The sequence below is a fragment of the Chironomus tepperi genome, unplaced genomic scaffold (assembly GCF_022539635.2).
Source record: "Chironomus tepperi strain 1889 unplaced genomic scaffold, CSIRO-AGI_Ctep_v1 contig_161, whole genome shotgun sequence".
Classification (NCBI taxonomy): domain Eukaryota; kingdom Metazoa; phylum Arthropoda; class Insecta; order Diptera; family Chironomidae; genus Chironomus; species Chironomus tepperi.
In genome coordinates, this window is record NW_027226283.1 from 1,119,656 (window position 1) to 1,146,737 (window position 27,082).

General features: G+C 30.2%; 3 protein-coding genes across 4 annotated transcripts in view; all 3 read left to right on the plus strand.

Moving 5' to 3' along the window:
• Nucleotides 1-70: 70 nt before the first annotated feature.
• Nucleotides 71-9,540, plus strand: DAAM (disheveled-associated activator of morphogenesis-like protein). Its single transcript, XM_070637445.1, has 11 exons — nt 71-397; nt 3,841-4,050; nt 5,311-5,883; nt 5,958-7,191; nt 7,252-7,490; nt 7,557-7,696; nt 7,762-7,923; nt 8,263-8,832; nt 8,898-9,069; nt 9,126-9,267; nt 9,328-9,540. The coding sequence occupies exons 2-11, from the start codon at nt 4,012-4,014 to the stop codon at nt 9,444-9,446; spliced, it is 3,390 nt and encodes a 1,129-aa protein (XP_070493546.1). The 5' UTR covers nt 71-397; nt 3,841-4,011; the 3' UTR covers nt 9,447-9,540.
• Nucleotides 9,541-9,817: 277 nt separating this feature from the next.
• Nucleotides 9,818-11,257, plus strand: LOC139088261 (uncharacterized). Its single transcript, XM_070637396.1, has 3 exons — nt 9,818-9,873; nt 9,941-10,054; nt 10,121-11,257. Exons 1-3 carry the CDS (start codon nt 9,871-9,873, stop codon nt 11,150-11,152), a joined length of 1,149 nt encoding a protein of 382 aa, XP_070493497.1. The 5' UTR covers nt 9,818-9,870; the 3' UTR covers nt 11,153-11,257.
• A 14,267-nt stretch (nt 11,258-25,524) lies between these two features.
• Nucleotides 25,525-27,082, plus strand: part of svp (COUP transcription factor 2) — a 30,862-nt gene continuing 29,304 nt past the window's right edge. Inside the window, exon 1 of one of the 2 annotated variants that reach the window (XM_070637036.1) lies at nt 25,525-26,698. In XM_070637036.1, coding sequence (XP_070493137.1) covers nt 26,260-26,698 — 439 coding nt within the window. In that variant the 5' untranslated portion in view covers nt 25,525-26,259. The remainder of the gene's footprint in view (nt 26,699-27,082) is intronic. The other variant, XM_070637037.1, reaches the window with a different exon arrangement.

The following is a 27,082-nucleotide window of genomic DNA, read 5'->3' on the forward strand; positions in this document are numbered from 1 at the left end:
TAAATCTAAGCGCATGCGTACTGCTGTGTATCACAAAGATTTCTTCTAACATCACAGTCATAATTTTTTCTATTGAAAAATAAAATTAAGAAATTTCTCATGTTTATAAAGTCATTTCATAAGAATAAGTTACAGTAATTTATTCATAAGTCTGCATTATCACACAAAAAGTTGGAGATTAATCATAAAGTGCATTTAATTTGTGTAAAATTAAGGAAATTATGGAAAGTGCTTGAAACTTCTCAGCAACACCTAAAAATTAACTATTTCATTTTTTAAATGAAAATTAAGGCTGCATTTTTTTACAATATTGGAACTGCAACAATTAAGAATTCAATTCTATTTTAAATAGCCCAAAATAAGTGTGTAGGGTTGACGTCTGCAGTATTACAAACCGGTAAATTATTTTTTTCATCTATCTATACATACTTTTTTTTTTTGATCATAGTGCATTTACTGTGAATGTGAAATGACCGAGATTTAAGCATATTTATCATGAAATGCAGTATGGCTTTCAACAGCTGTTTGTATTTTGATTTTTTTCTCTTTCATTTCACTTTCTTTTTTATCTATCTGTGAATCATTTTACTACCGAACCGGCAGAATGTTACTCAAAGCATTTTGTATAGTTTTTTGTCGTCTCATAGACCAGTTGTGGGCAACCTTTGTACCGTGGCACATAAGTATGGCGCCAAAAATTCCTTGAACCATTTGCTGGATGTAGTTTCGGTCGAGGCTTACAATAATAGTGTGCCGTGAAAAATAAAAGGTTGTGCATCACTGGTCTATGCCAGTGATGGGCAACCTGTGTGCCGCCAAAAATTGTTATGAACCGAATTCTGTGTACGATTTAAATCGACGCTTACCGCTATAGTGTGCCTTGAAATATAAAAGGTTGTCCATCACTGACTTAGACTGTTACAAAATATTAGATTGTATACAATTGCATCAGTTCTTAAGAATTAATGTGCGCAAAAAATGTCCATGAAGCCTTATTAATTTCGCTTTGGAAATGACAACGTAAATTGATTTTTATACATATGAAGTCTCGCAAAAAAAATGAGACATTAAATTATTTCATTTATGACACCCATGCGAATATGCAATTACACCTAAAACTAATTAAAAACTAGCACATAGTCAGCTCTAAGCTAATTAGAATATTCCATAGCAACATTTGCACCTTAAAAATTGTGTCGAAAAAAAAAAGAGAGTACTTGGCAGGAAAGCAAGTCACAAGAAGTGAAAATTGGATAATTTCAAATCAACACGGCAATACATTTACGTGACCTTTCATCATGCTTCTTAATATGATGCGAAAGTTTTTTGAAACTTTATACATATGAGTATGTAGAATTAAGAAATCAACTCACGTTGTTAGCATAATTTCCTTAACAATTGGTCATTTGAAATTTTGAATTGAAAAAAATTAAATTAAGCTACTTAAGATGACAATCATGTCGTTAAAAAGCACCATAATCAGGAAATAATGTGGTAGTGCACTGAAACAGGTTGAAATTTCTATTCTCCTAACATTGAAACTTTACTTTTTTGAAAAGTTTTAGCTCATATTTTTTAAATTAGCATAACTATAAACACTTTAATTCTCTTGTTATTCACCTGATCTTTCAATTTTCCCCTCCGAAAATGTCTAGTTGCTTTTTACTCATTTTTACTCATTCGTGTGCTTCTTTTCATACCGTATGCAAGCATAAGTCGAAAGCTCTGTTGAAAAAAATATAATTGTGAAATTTTTCGTTATACCCGCAATGAATAAAATAAAATAAAGTGAAAGAAACAGGTTTTGAGAACTTCAAATACCATAATATTAAAAATATATTAATTAATCAGGAAGAAATTATCTAATAAAAATATAATAATTAAATGTTCAGTATTCCTCTATATTTTCATCACTCACGTAATAATAATAATATGAGCGAAAATCAAAATAAAAACATTTAAACTCAATCATCAATGTGAATTACATTATGCTAAATAGTTTTATGTATAAAATATAGAAAAATTCATTCATAAAAAAAGTTAAATTATCTCATCCAAAATGTGCACGATATACACGAGAAATCATTTCAATATTTTAATGGATAAATTAAATTTAGTAAGTAATCGTGACCAAATATTTGCCATTTATCAAAATTTAAAATAACTCCAGAGATGGTGATTAAGTGACTGTGACTTTATGACAGAGAAGAAGAAGAATATATCTTCAATTATGCTCTACTACAGTGTTTCTAAAATTATGCTCCACGACACACTAATATGTCGTTATCAGGTGTGTCGCTGAGCAGAGTTAAATCTGTGTTATCGAGCCATATAAAGCCAAATCTGCCAGTGTAAGAGTAAGACCTCTGTGGTCAAGTGTTTAGGCAACATACTGGATATTTGTATTACTCTTTTGTGAATACGTGGGCTTGATTCATATAAGAGATCAATCTCTCAATCATTAAATAGAGTGTTGTTGATATGACAAGGATTTGCACAATGCTCACGACATTACAGCAAAGTGTGACGGAATATCCAACTTTCGCCAAATATGCGCTTTACTGTGTCATACTAGAAAAGATTTGAGAAACACAACTTCCAGTGCTTATGAAGATTTGTGACTTATGCTTAAAAAACTGTTTTAAAGCGCTTAAAATTCTTTAAGCACTTGCTTCTAATGTCCATTTTTAGAATCTGACATGCTAAACATGCATCAATGCTTCGTACTTAATTCCCATTGAAGGACATCTTTTAAGTAAATGACTTGCTAGAATAGAATAAAATTAGAACTCACAATGGACGAATGAGCACTTCAATCGCTATTTTATTGTACTAATTCAATGAATCGATCACAATTCTCAATTCATTAAAAATGCTTCAATATTTACATCCAGTAGTGGGCAATCTTTTATAATTCACGCCTTCATGGTAAGCCTCGACATAAACTACACTCGGCAAACGGTTCATGGCGTTTCCAAAAATTCTTGGCGGCACACAGGTTGTCGACCTTGTACTTAAAGGTTCTTGATACAGTTATTAAGACTAACTGATCTCATTTTTTGAAGTACCGATCTCGGTCTAGAGACTTCTAGAAACTCTATTCTGCGCCTAGGATCTACTCTGCCTAATAATTTTTCTAGACCACACAGATAACAGCTAGCCAACCAATTCTGAAAAATGAGATGGGAATTAAATGAAATAGAAAAGTGTAAAACGTTGACGCGATCATTGACCGTTTCCCATGTGATGAACATATAAAAAATGTGACAATTTTAATGAAATTGAAAGTATTTATGTGACACGCGTGTATTGTTTACAAAATGTAGTCCATTAGGCCAATATGTGCTTATATTCTAAATTTCTAAATGTTGCACATGTTTTTATAGTGAAAACAATTTAATTGAATGGTGCAATAATTAAGTAAAATAAAATTAATTTTGAAATCGAATTGAAATCAAGGTTTGGCTAATGAAAAGAAAACAGAATTAATTATTTCATGTACTTCTTTCATTTCGTACTAAATTTACGACACTGGTAACATTAAGAAAATGAAACAGAATTCTGTATTAAAAAACTGTGGTGTGTTATTTGACTTTATGGTAAATGCCAAAAGTAATTTAACATCTTGCGAGACATTTTCATTATGATTTGACAATTTCATGAGCGACTTGAACTTATGCTCAATTATTATGTTTTCGAGCCAAGATTAACATGATCATTAAAAATTATTAAATTACGCAAAAATATGTGATAAAATTTTATGATTTCCATTCCATACTCAACCTAGATTCTTTAATTGATAACGTTTAATAATGATGTATTTCTAATTTTATTTTACAGTCATTTCCTTCATGTCCCGTTCATTTTTCATTTCCACTCCAAAATTTACCAAAACTTTGCTCATCGTGGTTTAACGATCAATCTAGAGCAGAAAATCCAAATAATCTAGATATAACTCACTTACCAGAACAATCGATTTCGGGCACATCGAGAAGACAATATCAAAGAAAGATGCCGTTTCGAAGGAAAAATTGGTGCGGCTGTATTCAAGTGAGTATTCGTTGTTTAATTCAATTAAAATTAATTGTGATATCAGTTGTTTGGGAATTTACCGTTTATGAAATACGAGTCTTGTATGCTCACATCTATATATTTGCATGAATACCTTTTTGTTATATAACAACACGATGCATTCAGAGTCAAGATGTTTATGATTAATATCATAATCACTTGTTACGGCTTGTTTACTTGTTTATGATTTTTTTTTTTTTGGGTATATTTTGTAATTTCTGTGGCTTGTGATTCTTGCTCAAAGATGTCTCATTATATTCACGTAAAATATTAAGGTGTTAAAGTGCACGTATCGCATGTCTAGAGGAATTTATCTTGTTAGTTGATTATTCTTGTATCATTTTACGTCTGAATACGTCCATGAATGTCAAATATTTTGTTGGAAAGGGTATCAAGATTTTATTGGAACTGATATCAGCATTAAATCCGATATTGGTATTAGATAAAAGTCAATAGACTGGAATCAAGAAAGAGGTATCATTATGCGCAAACTGGATTGTGTGCCTAGAGCGAAAATTATATAAGAACTAGCCATCAGTACATGAAAATCGCATTTTTGCGCTAAGCCTGAAGATATAAAAGCTTTTTCAAGTTTTGTACGATTGATTTACCTGAAAAAGATTTGTACAGCACTTAGCTATTCAAAAAAAGGAAGATGTTATCGATGACAGTTGCCTTCATTTAAACCCAATGTCATGAAATGCAAATATTTTACGCGGTATTAATACCACCGCAATGTATTTCCTATGTTAACATGTACAATGTCCATACCAACCAAATAAAGTAATTAAATGGAATTAAAAAATCAATAATAGTGCTTTAATTAGAATAACAAATAAAAGATACTTATAAATTTGACACAGGCCATAAAAATACCTGTTATTAATTTTTTCAACAGTGTCCGTACTGGAGAAAGTTGATTAAAACATGCGGGAATTCATTTTCTTCTTGTACAATATATTTAGTGTATTCGATCAATTTTGTCAGTATTTCATATGATTTTTTTTTGCACTGCCTTTATAGAGAGAAAGTACATTTCTTTTTATTATTTGTATCCATTTAAAATATCTTTAATGTTTATTTTTTGCGAATCTATATTTTTTGACGCAGATGTAATTTTTCACTATATGTTATGCATAATATTACATGTATGAATGAATTGCTCAGATGATCAATCTGTGTTGTGTAATTTTTGACTGTCTTGTTAAATAATAGTAATTGGATTCTGTTTATTTACAGCTTAATAATGATCAAAAACCTGAGATATGTGTCGTTGAGGGTGTATTATCTCTTGAAAATATTACGCCGATACAGCCGATGCCGTCATTAGAAGAACTTGAAGAAAAGTTTATAGAGCTAGTTGAAGAACTAGATCTAACGGAGGCCAATAAGAAGCAAATGATGAGCTTACCGAGCGTGAAGAAATGGCAAATTTATTGCAGTCGAAAAATTCCCATTGAGTCTGTAGAATCCCCTGATGGAATAACATCATCAATTTCGAATGTAGTTAAAACACCATTGTTTTATGTAGAGAAGTTACGCGAGATTGCTATGCAATTGAAAATTTCAAATGATGATTCTCCAAAACATAATGAGTTTCAAGTTAAAATTGAACAACACACAGTATTATGTGATGCTCTAAAAACTTCGTTACGAACATCAACGCACAGTTTTGTATTGAAATTTATAGAATGTCAAGGACTTCCATCCTTACTGAACGTCTTAGAAGCTATTACGAATGTTTTTACAATAGCCAACAGTACGTTGCACACTAGCATAATTGGGTGCATTAAAGCGTTAATGAATAATTCTGTAAGTAACTAACAATTGTGAATTGTATTAAAATGAAGAATGGCTTTTAATGTTTCTTTTTTTTATCGTCACAGACTGGGCGCTCTATCGTGTTACAACATCCGACTTCCATAGACATTATTGCAAGATCATTAGCTTGCGAAAACATCAAAACTAAAATTGCCGCTCTAGAAATATTGGGAGCAGTTTGTTTAGTCCAAGGTGGTCATAAAAAGGTTCTCGATGCCTTTACAAATTTTCAAGAATTTGCATTTGAAAGAACACGATTTCAAAGTCTCATAAATGACTTGGATCGATCAATTGGATCTTATCATGAAACTAATTTGAAATTAGCAATCATGTCGTTGATCAATGCACTGGTCAATTACGGTGCAGGTGAAGACTATTTGGAATTCAGATTACATTTGCGCTTTGAATTCATCATGCTCGGAATCGATAAGATAATTGAGAAATTGCGGAAATATGAAAATGAAACACTTGATCGACATTTGGATTTCTTTGATTTGGTTCGATCGGAAGATGAGAAAGAGCTATCGAGGAAATTTAGTAATGAATCAATTGATGCAGAAAGTGCCATTGAAATGTTTGACTTATTAAAGAGAAAACTCAATTACTCTGCAGCATTTCCACACTTTTTATCATTATTACAACACATGCTACTTTTACCATTCTCAAATGCAAATACTCATTATTGGTTACTGTTTGATCGAATTGTTCAACAAATTGTTCTGCAACAACAAAATGAGGCAAGACCATCGAGTGAGATTGAAAACTTTTTTGAAAAGCATATGCCATCAGATAACAGTATTAAGCCAAAAATTACAAATCCTGATGTATCTCCTTTAGAAATAGATGTTAGTAAAATTGTCAAATTGCTTGTTCGTGAGGAAGAGTTGATAGAAGCTAGAAAGAAGGCTGAGGAACTAGAACGTGAAAATTTAGAATTTGTAGCAAAACTTTCGAAAAAGGAACAAGAATTAGATTTGAGAATAGCAGAAAAGGAAGACTTGGAAACTAACTTGACAAGGATGCGTGAGCGATTAGAGAAAGAAAGCACGCACCATTCACAGGCTGTTACTAGAGCCATAAACGCAGAAATGAAAATTGAAGATTTACAGCATAAATATATAAATGAACAACAGGAACGTTTAAGACTTGAAAAACTTATGTCCGAAGGATCATTTCCTGATGATCAAAAGGCTGCTGGTTTGCAAGGAAATAAGGATACATCTTCACGTGAAAATACAGTCAAAGCTCCTCCAGCACCTCCACCGATTCCTATGAATTGTGTACCACCTCCTCCGCCTGGTAATTTCTCATACTTACAATTGTGTCTTATACTTACTAATAACTTAATTTCCTAAACAGTATGTCCTCCTAAAGGTCCTCCAATGCCACCGCCAAAAATTGATTCACTTCCTAAGAAAAATATTCCACAGTCAGCACAACCTCTTAAAAGTTTCAACTGGTCAAAGCTGCCTGACATGAAAGTAACAAATACAATTTGGAGTGAATTGGATGAAACTAAATGGTATAACAGTATGGACTTGGAATCGATTGATAAAATGTTTTCAGCTTATCAAAAGAACGAGAAAAATGGAATGGCTGTAAGTTACTTAAAATTCAATCTTGTCTATAACGATAGCTAAAGTAAGTTTAATTTTATTCAACAGGTTGATGGATCCAGTATGGAAGATTTGAGAGTTGTAGGGAAAAATAAGACTAAGGTTCTTTCGGTGATTGATGGTAGAAGAGCACAGAACTGTACTATTTTGTTAAGTAAATTGAAAATGACTGATGAAGAAATTTCTAGGTAAATTAATCCATTGACCAAACTCATTGCCCAAACCTTTAATTCCATTTATTTTATAAATACAGAACTATTCTCTCGATGGACAGTAACGATGAATTACCAATTGATATGGTGGAACAGCTTCTGAAGTTTACACCATCAACTGAAGAACGAGTCCTTTTGGATGAACATTCGGAAGATATTGATGCATTGGCAAGAGCTGACCGTTTTCTTTATGAGATTTCTAAGTATGCCTTCATGTTACTTACTTATTGGAACCATGTTCCGATTTGGAGCCTAGGTTTCTAAAAATGCCTTCCATCTGTCTCTATTGCTTGGTTTATCACAAAGTTTGTACAAATTCTCCATCTGACCTTCCTTTAAAACCGTCCTACGCCATGTTGTTTTTGGAGCTACAGGACGTCTTTTTCCTTGTGGATTCCTTCATAGGGCGGAATAACAAACTTGTGTTTCTTCCCAATAATTAACATTTCGACTATTGTGACCTATCCAGCCGAACTTTCATATGTCTTCATATGACTCCTTTCTATTTATGGGTTACTAATGATTTTCTAAATATTTCCCAGAATCCATCATTATGAGCAAAGACTTAAAAGCCTTCACTACAAGAAACGTTTTAATGCAACTTTAAATGACTTGTTTCCCCGAATTAATAACATAATGGAAGCATCACGTGAAGTATCAAGAAGCCGTCGTTTAAGAAAACTTTTGGAATTAGTTTTAGCATTAGGAAATTATATGAATAGAGGTGCCAGAGGAAATGCATTTGGATTCCGTATACAATCCTTAAATAAGCTTGCTGATACCAAAGCAAGCACTGCATCTAAGTCAAGGGGAACAACATTACTTCATTATTTAGTTCAAATTATTGAAGTAAAGCACAAAGATATACTTTTATTGGAAGAGGATCTTCCTCATATTAAAGAAGCAGCAAAAATTAATTTGGGAGAAATGGACAAGGATATTGGAAATTTGAGAACAGGCTTGAATGAAGTATCACGTGAAATAGATTTCCACCGAAATACAGCAACAACTTCTCCAGAAGATAGATTTTTAGTAGTCATGCGTGATTTTTATGCACAAGCTTCAATTCGATTTGCTGAAATTGAAGATAAATTCCAAGACATGAAGACGAGGTATGCGTAATATTAAATTCTGAAAATTTATAGCTCATACTAAGTGGATTATTAATTTGTTTTAGATTTGATCGAGCTGTTCGTTTGTTTGGAGAGGATGGATCTGTTATTCAGCCTGAAGAGTTCTTTGGAATTTTCGATTCATTCCTTGTATCTTTTCAAGAGGCTCGAAATGAAAATGAAGCATATCGTAAGAAACTTGAGGAAGATGAAAAAAGACTTAAGCAAGAAGCAGAGGTAAATCAATTAAGTTTATAGCATGTATATGCTTTATGGCTTATTTTTATTATCAGATGAAGAAGCGCACTATTGAGAGGAAATCAAAAGAAGGATTTTTAAACTCCGTAGCCAAAAACTTAGGATTAAAACCAAAAGAGGAACCAAGTAAACAGGAAACACGAGAATTTGATGATCTTATTGAAACTTTAAGAACAGGTAGGACAATAATCTTGATTCCTATATTCTAACCTATTTTGAACATTTTTTATTCAACAGGTGATGTCTTTCATGGAAGTGAAAAGTATAAGAGATCCAGAAAGAATAAGAATGGAACCTCGCCGCCAAGAAACCAACGTTCAAATGGTGATAGTAATTCTCGTGAAAGAATTTTTTAATAAATTATTCGTACTCAATGTATTTCGCTTGCTTTTATATAGAATTCATTAATAAAGAATCATTATTAACATATTTTCACTTATCAGCTATAAATTTACCTTTTAGATAATCTTACCTGCTATATTTAAGTCATTATTAAATTTCAGGTACCAAAAATATCAAAAAAAAAGTTTCAATTTGTATTTTCGTCCTGTTAACATCCAAGACTAATGCTTATTTGAAAACGATTCCAATATATCATTCGAATCTTATAAGACTTCATCCTGTATTCAGTTAGAGAGCCAATATCATTTATTTGAATGTGATGGAAGTTAACGGTTGAAAAAAATTTAAAATAAAGATTGCGTAGTTTTTACCCTCGAAAGCGCAAATTTTTATAAACATTAGATCGTTAAGTTAATATTTTTAAAAGAAAACATAAAAATGGTAAATTACAGCTTATTATTCCATTAAATACAAATGTATTCTAATCAATCTTTTCCTTATTTTTCAGAAATCACTCTACTTTCCAAAAACAGGAAAGAAACATGAGTTGAACTGTGATATTATGATGTTTTCTGACAGAATTCGTAGTATGCCCGATAGATTTGATTTAATCGTACTAAGCGTAAGTTAAATTAACTTATCATCATATTCTGACCGTAATACTAATTTGACGTTTTTTTTCTGATAGGAAATTCAAAATAAGCATTGTGCAATAATTAAGGATGATGAGATTTACAAAATTATTGACTTTTGTTCATTCGACACAAAATTATTTACTAAGCAAGATATTCGTCCAAAGCTTTTGAAACCATTGACTTTTTATGAACTGCGAGATTCAGATGTAATATTTATTGGAGAACATGAAATAGTTTTTCGTAGTGAACATGACAAGACTGAAAAACCTTCCTTTTACATCCCAGAAACTCAGGAAATTGAACAAGACTTTCAAATTCAAGATACTATTATTGATGACGATATTGAATTACCTGAAACACAAGCAATTAGTGAAGAGATAGGAATGGATACACAGATGCGAACAAGTTTCCTTGAACCAGAATCAGCAAAAATTCTTAAAGAAGCCGTCGAACGAGGAAGAAATGAATATCTCGTTGAAACGCAGCCTATTCAATATGTTCATCCTCCGAATACTAGACGATATGCAGCAAAACAAAATGAACTTAAACCAAAGACTGTTCCTCTGTCAGTTTTCGACTGTGATACACAAGCATTGAACGCTGAAACTCAACCAATTTCATACAGTCAACTTATCAAAAATGAAAATCCAAAGAATCTCATTAGAAAACGCAAATCAAGCTCTCACAAAGACACCAAGAAAGGAATAAAAAATTCAGTATTATTATCAGATACTGAAAGTGATTCGGATGATGATAGAAGTAGAATAAGTGCTGTTAGTGTTAAGTATGCAGATCAAAGTCGGTTAACTGAAAATTCAATAAGTCAAATTTCTATCAATGATGATTATTATATGGGAGGTATTCAATCACCTGAATTTGATTCACAATTCCTTGAAGAAGTTAATGCTAGCTGTAATATGGAAAACACAAGTGATTCTGTGAATGCCGATAAACCTATTGTGAAGGAAGAAGTCAAGAAAGAATCAAAATCGGATCTCGTCAAGCGAGAAAGTGAGGATGATATCGTTCCGGGACCACGTAAACGAGTTAAACTGTTTAAATACATATCAAGTGACGAAGACTAGATGTACTAGCACATTATTTCCTTAAATAAAAATATAATACAATATAATATATAGACTCTGTTTGAAAATATTGAAGAGGTCAATAAACATTTACTTAAAATACAACATATGTTGCATAAATATCTTCCGTGAGAACCAAATGCATCTTTATTTTAAATCATTTGCTTCCTTGTAAAAAGGAATTTAACTTGTAAAATAAAGAAACTGTAAAATCATTTTCCGGTATTTGTTTCATTCTGGTATCAAGTTACAAGAAACCATAATATGGAAAGGAGATTTAAAAAAAAATTCTAAAGTGGATGAATATTTTATCATTAACAATAATAACTGTGTATCATTTATACAAGGAAACAAAAATTTTGTAGCTAGTGAACACAGGTGCATTAACAAAATATTCATCCATTTGCGTAATTAACATCAAGTGATGAGAGTAACCATTAAAAGTCTTTAGACTATTTTTTCATGTTCTCTGATGTGATCTATGGTTCATTAAAATAAAAATTTTGATGTAGACATTAAAAATTAACTTTCTCATTATTTTTATTATGAATTCATATACTTGATTGGGATTTTCAAGATATGTAGATGTACTCATAAAAATTACACTTGATCATAAGAAATTTCGTAGATATACTAATCCAAACAAAGAAATTTGTAAAATTGGATCTTCAAATTTTTACACAAATATCAATTGAGACATTATTAGTTTTTGCTTTGAAAGGCTGGATTATTGAATAATCAAGCATTTACAATAGTTCAGTTTTGATATAATTCAACTGAAATTAGACAATTTTGCAAATCAAATTTTGACAATTTTCTTTCATAGTGTTAGTGCTTACAATAAATTCAAATTAATGACAGTTAGAAAATGCAATCTTTTGATTTGAGTGCACATTTGAAGCTAATTAACTGGATATTATTGAGGACTTGATGCTTATCGTAATTTAAATCCAAATCATTTGCTTTAAAATGGAACATTTGATTAACATTGATAAGGAATACAGTCATTTAAAAAATATGCTGTATTGTTGGTTTTTCAGCCCTTTGACGTAATGAAGTAAAATTTAATCAAAAGTCTGGAAATACATATCAAATGTCGAGTATATTGTGATAATTTAAATATTTTTAACCCCCGGGAACGTTTCAATCAAATTTTTTTTAATATTGTTGACAATGAGCGGACATGAATAAAATCATAGTAATTAATCCTAGAGTTTTCTATGCATCATGTGTATCAATTTCAAATTCATATTGCAATCTTATTCATTTTTTGATATATCAAAGATCATCTGTCACTCAAGTGCTTATTTTTTGCTAAAAAAATTCAAAGATTTTACTTGCATGTAAATTTCAAAAGGAATGTTTTAGTATTTTACAACAATGGTTACAATAGCATCCCTATTGGAAATAGAAGTTATTGTGATGCGTTATTATTATGATGATCAAAGGGTAAATAACAAAACCTCATCATCCCCTTCATCGCTTCTTTACAAATTAAAAAAAAAAAATTATGGTACATGATTCATTTATTCAGTGGTTTTACTTTTACAAACTAAATCACCACCCTTACATTACATTCCGCAAAAACCACAGACTATACAGATAAATATATCACTTTAAACAATAATTCTCATTTCTACAAGATTTCCCTTAAATTTTCAAATTAAATTTGTAGCATTCGTAATTGAAACATGAATTTTGGGAAAGATTTTGAAATCAATTCATATGACACACACAAACCATGTAAGGATGGTTAATTATAAGCTATAAATCAAAATATGTAAAAAAACCTCCTACACATGAACCTTTCTCAAACTCATATGAGCTTCATGCATTTTCATAGTTTGTTTTTGTTTCAGATCCTTTCAATTTTTAATCATGAGCACATGTGTTGAATGCTAATCGTCTAATTAAATTATATGGTAAAATATAAAAAATATGATCATGATATATGTTACTAAATATATAACCCTTTATGACTAAGTTACTATATTACGTTAATTCCTTCAAAAGGTATTAGAATTTTTAATCCCTGACAAATTTTTCTTCTTATTTACTTTTTACTTCATAAAATTAAAATTAGAATTACGGAAATTAATTATTTACAGATAATACCTCCAATAGATCTGTTAGTCTTAGGTACTTTAATTAAAACAATTTCGCACAATATTTTCACATATTTATTTCATTAGTGAGCTATTAAGAATCTTCTTTCTTAAGACATTTAGGACATTAGTTAAAGGAAATCAGGACATCTTTATATAGGATGAATAATTTCTGGTTTCTTGAACCAAATAAAACTTTGTCCGAGTGGACAAATTACGTTAGAAAAGGTTAATGTCCAGTTCATGTCTAATTCTAACGTATTTTTGTCCATTTGGATAGGATATTTTCTTTGTTTCAAGAAATTATCCCTAGCAATGCATTTGGTGTAATATCAGGTAAAGTGGCTATTGAGACTTACTTGAATTCTTTTGGATGGTAAATTCTGTAGATTTTGACTTGGTTATCATTTTTAGGAAAGGAATGAAAATATTGTATGACCCTAACAGATTGAGTATACTTGATCAATATATTTGAGAATACTCAATTTTTTGAGCATGCTACTTGTCTGTTCGGGTGAGTTGAGACGTATTTGGAAACAATATTGCAGTAGTTAAGTGCCTGGAAGTAATGCGTTATAAAATAAAATGTTATGCTGAAATTTAATGTGGTAATTATTGTACTAGATAAAAAACAAATTAGCCCCGAATAGCACAAGGCGGCAAAAAAAGACGCAAGTTGGTCGTGCAACCGGTGTTCGCGGCACGACATTACGTCGACGCGGCGGCGACGCAAAATTCACCTTGGCGTCGACGCAACGTTTATAAATGAAAAAAAATTGCGGTTCGACGTACAATTTCATTTCACGTCAATTCGGCGGCATTTTGTATTGCGAAGTTCATTAAACTAAAAAACGGTCATATTTATTTTGAAAAATTTTGGTTTTTTCCGAAAAAAAAAAATGCACATTTAATTTTTGAACAAAATTTTAAAAAAACACACCTTGAGATACAAAAAAGTTTAATTTTAAAAAAATACCAAAGAGAAACACAAATCATCGATTAAAATACAAGAGAGGCTGCAAAGGTAATCAAATAGTTTGAAAATAGTTTTTGGTTGTTGTAAAAGACAGCAAATTCCCAAAAAAAAATTTACGAACATAAAAAAACAGAAATATTTTATTAATTGAAACATTTTACAGCTAATAACAACAAATATCGAAGCAGTTACATGATAGGACAGCAAAACCATAGAAAAAGTGAGTAAATTATAAAAAAAAATCATTTTTGTGAAAAAATTTGATCTGTGAGATCCAGTGCGAAAAAATAGAAAAAAAAATCAACATCCAGTACGAAAATTTTTCTAATTCCATTTTTTTTACATTTCAGCATCCAGATCGTCTTCATTCCATTCACTCGTTCAGCCAGTCATTCATCACTTACGTAGCTTTGTTGTTGGTGAGTTTACAATAATTGTACTTAGAGAAAATCATCAATATTTAGATTTTATGAGAAATGAATAAATTGAATGAATAATGAATTTAATGAACAAATTTAAATAAAACTTTGTAAAAATAATTACTGCTGTTTTTGCTTTTATTGTTCTTTTTTTTCAGTGTCGTTATTTAATAAATTCATGCTGTAATAATTTCATGGAAAGACGTCACGGCGCCGCCACGTCAAATGCACGGTTTTGTGTCGCCGTGACGGCGCCGTCACGGTATTTTCCTTCGATTCGCAGTGCGGCGAGCCGCACTTTTTTCGACGTAGCGTCGACGTGACGGCAACGCTGTGCTATTCGGGTAGAGCTCTGGGCAATGCTAAATTAGTGAACGTACCAAGACTTTCTGACACGGGGTTACTTAACGAATGGAATACTGATAGAACTGACTCGATAGTTTTATAATACATTACGACAATATGTAGAAGACCTAGATTTAATTAAATATTGTATTCTTGATTCTACGTTGATAATCATTCAGACTGTTTGGTCGAATAAGCTGGAATAGACATTCCTATCTTTAAGACTTTACATTTGAAAAAGGAAAGACAAGAAGCTGGCAAAACAACAAAATAAAAAAGTAACTGTTTGCTTATTTCAATTTTGACTCTTTAAAGGTTGTAGACATATCAGAATCATTCAACTGTCCAAAGTGCTAAAATTCGTTCCTCACATGCAGCGAAAAGCTTTAAAATATTGCGAAACTCAAAAAAATTGTAGCATTTTCGTCACTTTTTTGTGGAACTAATGTATTTTAAAAAAAGATATAAAATAAAAATCATATCTATTATATTTCACGTAGGTAATAATGTTCTGTATCAAAGAATCGTTTTAAAAATTACATCATATTCATATGTGAAGTATATGTCGTTATGTTTAATGTAAGATATGGTTGAATAGCAGGGGTGATGTGAAAACAGTCGGGATGAATATAAGTGCACATTTTTATTAAGGAATTTGTAAATTATGTTCGAAACCACAGTAGTGCGGAATTTATGATCAAAAATTTTCCCTGATTTTCCTCGTGAGATTTTCCATCTTTTTTTGTTATATTTATTTGGAAACATGAAAATCATAAGTACAGCATTTTTGATTATATTCTATCGGCAATTGATTGCTGAAAACACGCAATTTCAATTTTTTATATTCTCACATGAATACGAATGAATATCATGACAATGATTATTTCTAGCTTTGTCTGTAGCTTATTTGAAAATTTTCAATTTATCATGATTCATCTATTTTAGACAACTGAATAAATGGAGAATTGTTAACAAAAACAGAAATGGTAATTACTGTGCATTGATATCAAAAATTAGCAAAAGTGCCTTCAATTTAAAATATTTTAATTATTTTCCCATGAATATTCATAGAGTGACTCAATAGAAGCTATTAGGAATTGTAAGAACAGAAAATTAGATCATGTCTTTCAATATTCTTTAATTGGAATTTATTTCCTATGATTCCTTTGTGAATAATCATTAAATTTTGAATCTGATCGAATTTTAAAGAAAAAATTGCATACATCTATAAATATAAAATTCTTTAAGGAACGATACATGCTATATGTAGGGTCAAACATTATGGTAAAATAAAAATATAATAAAATTTTTGAATATTTTATCCGGAAATAATGCTACAACCCCAAAAATTAAATTTCTACTCTAGATATTTTTTTTTCTCATAATTTTTTTCGTTGAAGTCCGCTTGCATGCATACTGATTATGAGGGATGTGATTCATTTTATCGCTAAAGGGACATGAACAAAAGTAAAAGGGGCCAATTTTCTTTTATGCAAAATTAAATTTTCTGTTTATGGAATAAATCAAAGCTTCTGCTGAAATTATTCTTTCCAAGAGACAAAATCCTTGAGAATGTTTCATTTTTGGGTGCAAAATATTATTTTTTCGAGTGCTGTGCTGATTTTTTTTCCTTCCTCATTTCTTATACAAATTAAATTTTCATTCAAATTTTACGTTCTAATAATTCTTGATACCTTTTGTATAAACATCTATGAAACTACCTTTAAATGTCAAATAGACAGTTAAGTACAGTCTGTCTCTAGTGAATATTCTCAAGTATATATGCACATTGTCTACAATAAACTTAATGACTTTTGAAAATTTATATGATCTTGTATTTTTTTATTTCTATGGATATCCTTTATATTGACAATGGTGATTATTTTTTATGCTTATAATTTTATATAGCTTGATGTTACTGCAAATTTTTAAAAATTTGTCATGTTATAATTGAAAATTTATTAAAAACCGTTATAACATTAGTGACTGATTTCATCCCGAGCAACATAAATGAGAAAAAAATGCAGTTTCGATTTCGTCAAAATTCTGTTATGCTCTACATTAGTGTTGTCCAGTAATAGTGTCCCGTCAATTTTTTTATGGAAATATCATGAGTCACATGCTGTGCGGTTTTGGTCGTGGCTTACCACTTAGGTGTGTTTGGACAGCACTGCTCTATATCAATGTTTTTCTAACTATTTTAAGTCACGGCATATATTGGCTGTAGAAAATTCTCGTCTATATTTTGCGTCACGTTACAAAACCCAACCTTTAGTTCAAAGGAATCAAATTTTAACTTAAGATCTTAAATTTTTGACGCTTTAATTGAATTTTTTCGCTTCATACTTAAGCTTGTTACACGGCCGCACCATACAGTCTGGAGATCTCTGCTCAATAGGGTCTATCTTGGTGTTTCTTACACTCGAGTAGACAAAAATACGTAATAAATAGTTAAAGTCCAGTTAATGTCTAGTTAATGACTAGTTCTAACGGTTATTTGTCCACTCAGGTCACATTTCTGAAAATTATGATAAATTCAATTTTATTACGGATAAAAAGGAATAGAGGGGTTGCTGATAGAATTTTCTATTATTTTACAAAGAAACTTAAAAACAGTAGATGGATTTTTTCTTTCAAACAGCTCAATCAGTATGAAACCCTAAATTAATCCCAAAAATTTAAAAAAACTTCCAAAATCAGTTAAAATTTTACAAAAATATTTTGCCAGTGCAGCCGTGGTGGTCCATGTCGAATATTTTATACGCGCCAAATTAAAAATGCGCTATTGCAATTTTCCGGACGACATCAAAATATTTTATTTATATCAGGGATAATTTCGTCATTGTTCTTTTTTTATACACTAAACGTACCAAAATTAATGATTTATGGCGAGTAAAATTGAAACAGATCTGCAAATTTTTTTTATTTAAAAAAAATCAATTTACTTCACTTCAGTAATCTTCAAAGAAAGCACAAAAAATAAGAGAATAAGAATGCAATCATTTATATTCAACCTAATAACATATTCATTGAATCAGCGTATTTTAAATATCTTGTTGTCAAATTTCAATAGACAAATTTTTTACTTACTTTTTTATGTTTATAAGAAAAAATATTAGGGATGTAAAAAAAGTGCATTAAAATGCATTGATGCTGAGGGTAGAAGTAGAAAGAGCAAAATCTTGTTAAAGATTTTCACATTTCACGCCCTTAGTAGATTTATTATTATGTTATTTTTTATAAGACTTTCATAATAAAAAATCATTGACCTTTCAGCCGACCTTTATGCTTCAAAAATTAAATTAAAAAATATCGGATATTGGTGCATCATCATCAAAAGGGATGATGTTCCCTTACCAATTTTAAATTGCATGTTTTCACATTTTTTTAAGGATAAAAAAATAAAATACATAAAAAATAGAAATTAAATTAGATCAAGGTCCTTTGAAAATGGATTATTTATTAAGCAAGCGACACAAATCTCCTTTATTTTCTAAAAATAAAATTGACAAAAAATCTCCTTTTAAATTACTTTCTGCTTGAAATAAGACAAATTTCCGTTTTTCAACGACAATATTTTCTAACGGTTATGGATGGGGTAAGTATGTGAACAACAAAAAAAATCAATTTAAAGATGCTGAGTAAAATGTTAAATGTTCAACCCGTGCCTCAACTTTGATGATCGAAAATTGAGGTTAATACTTTCAGTCTTTTCTACAGCATCACCCTTTATCACCTTCTGATTGTTCCCTAAAAGTTAGCACGCGTTATGAACACTTGAGATCGGAAAGAAAACTCTTAATTGGTTAATTAAACTTTACATGGTTCACACTCCTTTTTTTGAGTGGATTTATATAGATGAATGGAAGTGTAGCTTTTATAATCAATTGAATCAACAATTGAACATTAACTTTGTAGTCATTAACTAATTATGCCATATCATTGCCTACACGGAATAGCTTGATTTTAAAGAACAAACATTGCTGAAGAATGTAAGTTATACTTTAGAACAGTGCTGTCCAAACTTATTTGAGCCACGGCACAACTTGGTGGTTAGTCTCCATCAAAACCCCACGCTGCATATGGTGCGTTGCGGCTTAAAGTTTGTAAGACATTGTTATAATGACAGATAACAAAGCGAAAACTGTGTGACGTTATTACTTGAAATATGAAACAAGTAACCAAAAAAGCACATGGCGTGAAAAAAATTGAATAATAGTGTCTTTAGGCTAATTTGAATTTAAAACAGGAAGGATTTTGTCAAATCCGACTTAAAGCCAGAACGACGCGACTTAACTATCCTCCTTTTTCTATCCTCCTTTTTCGATGCACATATCGAGAAAATAAACAATTAACACCAAATATAACGTGTCTATTACAACTCTCCTAATTAAGAATACACAAGAATACATTTGTTCAAAAATTGGGTCCAATGAATAGTTATCTAACAAATTTTTATCAGAGACCTTAACTTGTCATAACAAATTACATTCATAAGTCTCGAATTTGTAAAATTAATTTTCAAGGTTTAAAAGAAGATGTCAAAAATCAAATTATCTCATTCTCATGGTCACATTCCGTCACATAGTATAAAAAGTCTTGTGAAATTTGAAACTTTTGGATCATCACTTCTTATCTCCGTCCTTTTCAGTTCATTTTTCAAAGAATTATCATGTAACATGTAATGATGGATTTTCAAATTTATGTATTGATGTAGAAATGTAAACATGATAAGATAAATACTGAATAGAATTTTATTGAAATTTTTCATTCATTCATGGATTGAACAAACATGAAATTTTTAATTTATCAAAATCAATGGAAATTCTTTAGACACATTTAATTTCGTACAAGATTAATTGAAAAATTTTCAAATTACTTTGCGCAAATAAAAATAAGGAATTATCTGACATGGCTAAGATGTACATAAAATATCAACAGATGGTCATTTTCATACTGCTTTCTTTGCAGGAAACTCACAGAAATTTCGGAATCATAGTGTGAGAACTACCGACACTTATTATATCGTAAAATGTTTCCCCTTGTTTGTTGTGAGTGAAACCAGAAATTACATAATTAAAAATATTCGGGTGGGATTATATTTAACTTGCAGATGAAAATAAAAATTCTTATGGTAGCTCACATTTGGTCATTATGATAATTGAAATCAATTCCATGTTGATTGAGCTAGATTTTAGAGAGATTAAAGTAATCAGTTAAATATCGCTACTACCACATGCAGTTCCAATTCATATTCAGATTCTCATATTTGCTAAGAGTATAAAACAATGCGGACTGTATATATGCAAGCATTATTGACTGTTGAAATGTAGTTGTCAGGAACTAAGCGAATGCAAAAGTTATATTCACATTTGAATAAACAAGATAAACTGCAGTCATGATAATTAAATGATCTTTAATTAAGTTATATTGCATTCATGAATATATAAAATTATTAAATTACTCATGAAGCTTATCATTGATCCTGACTGAGAGCTCCCTAATAGCAATCAATTTTGATTTCATATTTTCAAGATTTTTTTTGACATTTCACACAAGCGAATAGCAACAAAAAAAAGATTGCCTGCGCATTGTCATTTGAAGAAATTGAAAATGTCAATCAAAATATTTTATATCGATGGATTCTCTTTCCTTTATTGAATCGAAAGGAATCGATAACTTTTTTTTTACAACGTGTTTTGGAAACTTTAACGGAAATTTATTTTAGAGAACACGTTATTCAGGATTTCCTTATTTCCTTTCCTTATTAGACTTTTAAATGGGTCGAAGATCGGACATACTACTTATACTTGAAACTTATACAAAACGTTTTAAATGTGAAATTTATTCTATTTTTTTGTTGTTTTTTTACTTCCAATCCCTTAAAAATGTTAAAGGTTATTATCGGACATTTTTTTCGATGTCATTAAACAGCTCATCTATATGGGAATATATAAACTATGTGTGGAGAAATCAAGTTTCTTGCACATTTTGGATTCAAAATCCTTTACAACAACTTTAAGGGTTTTTTTTATTTTATTTTTATGAAGAAAAAATTTGAAATTCAATTTTTTTACACACAGCACAGTATGAATTTCAAATGTTGCGACACTTTAGTGTATTACGAATTGAAAAATGGGAATTTTATTTGAAGAAGTTGACAATATGCATACGTAAAATGTGAGAAATATTTCCACTACATGATTTGAATTTAGATTTGATTGCTGAAAATTGAATAATAATATCAGCAACACACACTTCGATTTGATATCAAAAATATGCTATCCGAAATTCCTTAACAATAATTTATTGACCAAAAATGATTAGAGGGTTGTAATCAGACTATGGAAAGAATTTTAGGCATAGCAAAATATTTTAAAGTATAAAATTTCAATGAAAAAAGATACTTTTTGTAAGATAAATCATAGCTGCTTTTGTTTTGTCTCCTAAGATTCTAAACAATAGGAAAAGGCAAGAAAATATGTTTACCCTCACATGGATCTTACCGCAATGAAACACGCATTATATTCGAATGTTCCTATTGTTTAACAACAATTCATATGATACATTCTTAAATTTAAACTAGTGTCTCTATTTTTATGGACAATGTTGTTGCGATAGGGAGCTACTCTGTACCAAAACATAAATAAGATTGATTTCATCTTTTTCAATGAATGTCCCAGACTGTGATTTCAAGTTCACCTTTTATTTTTCCTATTTAGTATCATAACTTTTGATAGCAGCTGTATGTTTAACCTCATCATAATTGACTGTGGTGAACCTGAAAATTTCAAGACCTAGTTAGCTGCTTCTGTACTCCTTCATTTCATTCTTATTTTAAACCGGTTTTTAAATGGACCGAAAGATGAACATTTTAAATGTCTTTGAATCACTTTAAGTGTACTTAAATATGGCTAGAGGATATTCGGGTCATTCAAATGATACGCATGCTGAATAAATCAGGACGGTTCACAAACCGGACGGCATGACTTTGGTCAAATTTAAATTGAATTCGACATCAAGTCAGAGTTACGGCGGCCTGGAGTTGGATTTATGATCAATTCACCGATTTGTACTTTTTGAGAATCATTTTCCGTATTGTGGGTCTGATTTTTGTCAATAATCAAATATTATTAAAATCATCGAAATCAACCGTCACGGTGACGGTAAGAGCAACTTTCCGTCTTACCGTTGGTACGCCGACGTTGCGTTACGGTCCCTAATAAAAATATTAAGTCATTTGATTCTAATGAAAATTCAGTTTATCCTTTAACTGACAAGACTCACAATAAGTACTTGAGCTAGATGCTATCAATTTTAAAGAGAATTGAGTTCTTTACCGTGAATAAATTCTAATCATTGAAATGTGCAATATGTTTTGCATGCTCAATTGAAGCAGATTAGAACAGATTATTTTCTATTCATGGAATATCAGGCAAAACCTTGATTGTATTTTTGGATTTTCAAACCCACACAAAATAAAGTAATTTGCTTTTTTATTTATAGTACTCGTCTGATTCATTCTACGCATTTAAACTCAAATCAGATAATGTATTAAGTAGTCGCTTAGTAACTATAATGTATTTGAAAATAAGTAGCTGAATGTTGTAAATATGGATTTTCTTCACGTCAATTGTCAATTATTTTACAAGTGTTCATTTTTTACAAAGTATCATTTTTACATTCATAACTGAATAGATGGATTATGACGCTGTTCTGCTCATCTAAAGTGATGTAATCCTTTTATTTATGGCGTGAAAATTCTTTAACCATTGATAAATTTTAATTTTGAGTTTTATGCCTACTCAAAAAATTTTAATAGAATTTGTGATCTTAAAACGGATTCTGTAAGGAAGTCTTCCTTAATAAAATGCATTTAATATTCGTAACAATTTTAAATCAGTCCATTCGACTATAACGAAATTTATTTTTGAACAAAAATCTATATTTCATTGTAGAAATTATAATCGCTTCATTAAAATCGGATTTATGGGTTTCGACCGAAGCAAAAGAGAGAGAGATAGAGAGACATAGAAGAATTTTTAAATTTAAATAATTTTCTCACGCAAATCTCCTATATCGGACTATGTTTAAAGTAAAGATTTATAAAATTTATAAAGAAAAGCAAAAAGTGAAAAGAAAACTTAACAAGAAGCTCAAACGTCCTTTGCGCAAGGTAAAAACGAAGGGTGATATTTTGGTTGGGGTCAGTTTTTATGAACGATGTCCAGTTTTGTGAGCAGCATCTGTTCCTACATGTTTGATGGTATATGTAACGCCTTTACTATGATTTTGTTTCTTCGTCTTTTAAGGAAGATTAATGTTCTCTTACTATATTTAAATTTCATTCCTTACTTTAAGGAAAATAGTTGTACGAAAAAAAAATTGATGTGAGAAATAGTCTACGATATATAACGTGTATCTGTTGACCTTAATGCTGTTTCGAAGGGGATGACTTTGGTCTTTTTAATGATCTTTTTTTGTTAAATTTAAATATTTTTTTGCTTGTAAATTGTGACGATGATCTTTGGAAGCTGCAGGAGGTTAAGAGGTCGAACGTTTAGTCTGTAAATCACAAGTATCACTTTCAATATTTATATTAATATATTTAAACATCTTTATTATGTTAAATCTTGAATAAAATATTATTCGCCTATCAAATAAGTTAGAATGAAAATCGTTAGCTGAATGTTTGATGTCATTTAAGCGTATTTATATGGGGAAATACAGAAAATAATCATTTACGTCGGCTACTTGAACTGACTCATTTTAATCTCAATATTTACACAATTTAATTATTTTTTCCAACAGGCAATGACCATGCTCATGAGATTAATCAATTTATTTGAGAATGTTTAATTTTTGTGAGCATACTCATAAGATAGCTCCGTGTTGCAAATTTTTGAAAAATACTCCGAATAGCACAAATCGAACATAAATCCGTTCATAAAGCGGCGTCATTCAAAATTGATATCCGGATCCGATTTTAAACCAACACAATGCCAGATTAACGCCGGCCTGGTATCAGATTGACCAAAATGTGGGCTTCTTACATATAAAAATTTTAAAACTTTGAAAAAAATTTATCTTGAAAAAAAATTTAAAAGGCAGTTTTTAAACTTTTAAAAAACCAATTCTGTATCAATTAAATTTTAAAAGATTACTAAAAATATTTTTAAATGGATTTTTGAAAATATTTTTTTTTTCATGATCGCACTTTTCTAAATTTTTATTAAGCCTGATTGCCAATTTTAACCAAAATTTTAACTTTCCCGAATGGGCAAGAATACGTTAAAGCTAGTCATTAACTGGAAATTAGCTTGCCTTTATTATTAGCTAGGTATAATTTATTTTTGTCCACTCGAATTCTTCAGTTTTTCTTCAATTTTTTCAATCAAATTTATTTTGAAATTTTCAACTTAGAAATAAATATTAGGTATTTTAAAAAAGCACAGTAAATTTTGATTTTACTGATAAAAAATTAATTGAAATGTCTTTTTTCACAGCATGTACTTTTATTGAATGTTTAGAAAGAAGCTAATATCTTTGAAAAAATCAAAATTTGAGAAAAATTCAATAAAATTTCAGTATGTTTGCATTAAAAAACGTGCACACCTCTAATCGGTTAAAGAGATGACACCAAATTTAATCAATAGTAAAGATTGAAACATTAAAAATATTCATGCTTCCAGTCAAAAAAAGTGAACATCATACACAAAGATTTTCATCATAGAAAATGCTAAAAGACACAGTATTTTATTTATTCAAAAACTCTTTTATTTTCACTCAAAATTATTTACATCGTCTAGAAAAAAAAACGGGCGATAACATTTGACATCAATATAATAATGAATAAAGAAAAAATAGCATTAAATTATTTTCTATATGCTATATGTATGTGAGAAATGATTATAGAAAAATATTTATTCCAAATCTTGATAAATAGTTAATTCCGTTTTCCATTCTGTTTCACTTTTTTTACTATATTTAATAAAATTTAAAGCAAACTTTTAAAGTTAAATTGACCCGTGTGACAAATTATTGGTAAAGAAAATTATGGAAAGAACTTTCATCTATCAAATGATAAACGATATGAGCCCCAATAATTCCTTTTAAAGAGAACTGACCAACATTTTTTGAAAGGTAATGTAACACTAAAAAAGAACATCAAGCTTACATTCCTTACGAGCTCATAATTTTTCTGAATGAAAATTTTAATGATTTGCACATATCACCATTTTAACCCCCAAAGCAATAGCTCCACATTCTAAAAGCTATAATCGAGTGGCAAATTATTCGATTTTTGTGTGCCCTGCCGAATGATCTAACATCTAAACACTCGAAAACATATACATTGACATAGAGCAACGCAGTTTTCAGCCAATCATGAAGCTAGACAGGCGTGGCATATTGAATGAAATTTCTGTATTAAAATAAAATTCTTTCGGTTGGTATATTTTCACAGTAAGATTAAGTAAGCGAGGTTGGGGTAATGTCAATGTATGTGTATCTTTTTGTATACGATAGTGTAGAATGAAGAAAAGGAAATAAATTGGTAGTGGGGTAAACAGGTCGTCAAGTCGGGTCGGGTCGTGTACCTCTGCACTGACTTATTCTGGCAGTCAGGCACTGAAAGGCCTTTGATACTGTACTCTATCGCTTTTGCCCGAGCAAAAAAAAAATTAAATTAAAACTCTTACTTACAATACTACATTTTTTATCGGACTTTATAAAGAAACTTAAATAATTTTTTCGAGAAAAAAAAAATATTTTTGAAAAAATATAAAATTTAAGAAATTTATAAAAAAAAATACAATTTAGTGGAATTAAATATAATTTAAATTATTTAAGGCAAAAATACCTAAGAAATATAATATTATTAAAATAATATTTTTTGTGCAATAGTTAATAAGTGTTTTTAACATAAATATTTAAAAAAATAATATTTTGTGAATTTAAGAATAATTGAGAATTTTTCTGAGTGAAGCAAGATTAATAGAAATAAGTTGAAAATAAGTGACAAAAATAATCGGCGGAATTTTTTCTTTTAATTTTTCATCTAATTAATTCAAAATTTTCCTCGAGAGTGTTGGGCCCCCAGCGGATTGTGGGGCCAAAACCGGCAACATAATAAGTCACAATGCACTTAGTGTATACGGCGGAGGAGTTTTATGTCCTTCGCCGTCGACAGCATCAGGATTTTTCAATCCACGTAGTCAAGGATCAGATTTAAGTCCTCTTGAGCTCGGTTTTTCACGTAGCATGGGACTTGTTCCACCACCACATCATTCGGGATGGCGAGACTCGGGCTTATCAAATCATATAGGATCTGTATCCACAAATGATGATCTTACAACTCTTGCACCATCTCAATCGCTTTTAAGTCAATCTCAACCAAAATGTGAACTACTTTTATCGCAATCGACTCCTTCAAAATGTGAAATGCTTCCAATGCAACAAAATTCAACACCTAACGGTATGCAGTCACAGACACATAGTAATGTAAACGGATCGTTAGCTTCTTCAAATAATAACAACAATAGTAGTACCACAAACAACAATAATACTATAACTTCAGGTTCATCATCAATTGGAAGTTCAAATGGAACTCAAGTTAGTGATGTTAAAAATCAAAATATTGAATGTGTTGTGTGCGGAGATAAAAGTTCAGGAAAACATTATGGACAATTTACATGCGAAGGTTAGTGAATTATGACATCTGCTACAATTAAATATGTGATCAATTTTTTACTTGTTTTATGTGATTATTTTACATTTTTCGTGAAGAAATCATAACAAAGTCGCTCGACTCTTAATTTTTTTTTATTATGAAGCAACAATATTCAATGGATTTATTTTCTATACAAAAAAATTCTATATAAAGTAAGAAAAGAACATAAAAAAATCAGAGAATCTTCAAATGAAATTCTTTTTAAATTGAATAAAGAAAGATTACGTGCAATATTGGCTTATAATATTGAGGATGAAACCGAAGAAAGAGCGTATCGACACAAAAAAACTGGAATCGCAAGAAAATATAAAATACAAAAAAACTCAAAACGGACCATAAAAGAGAGATCGTAAG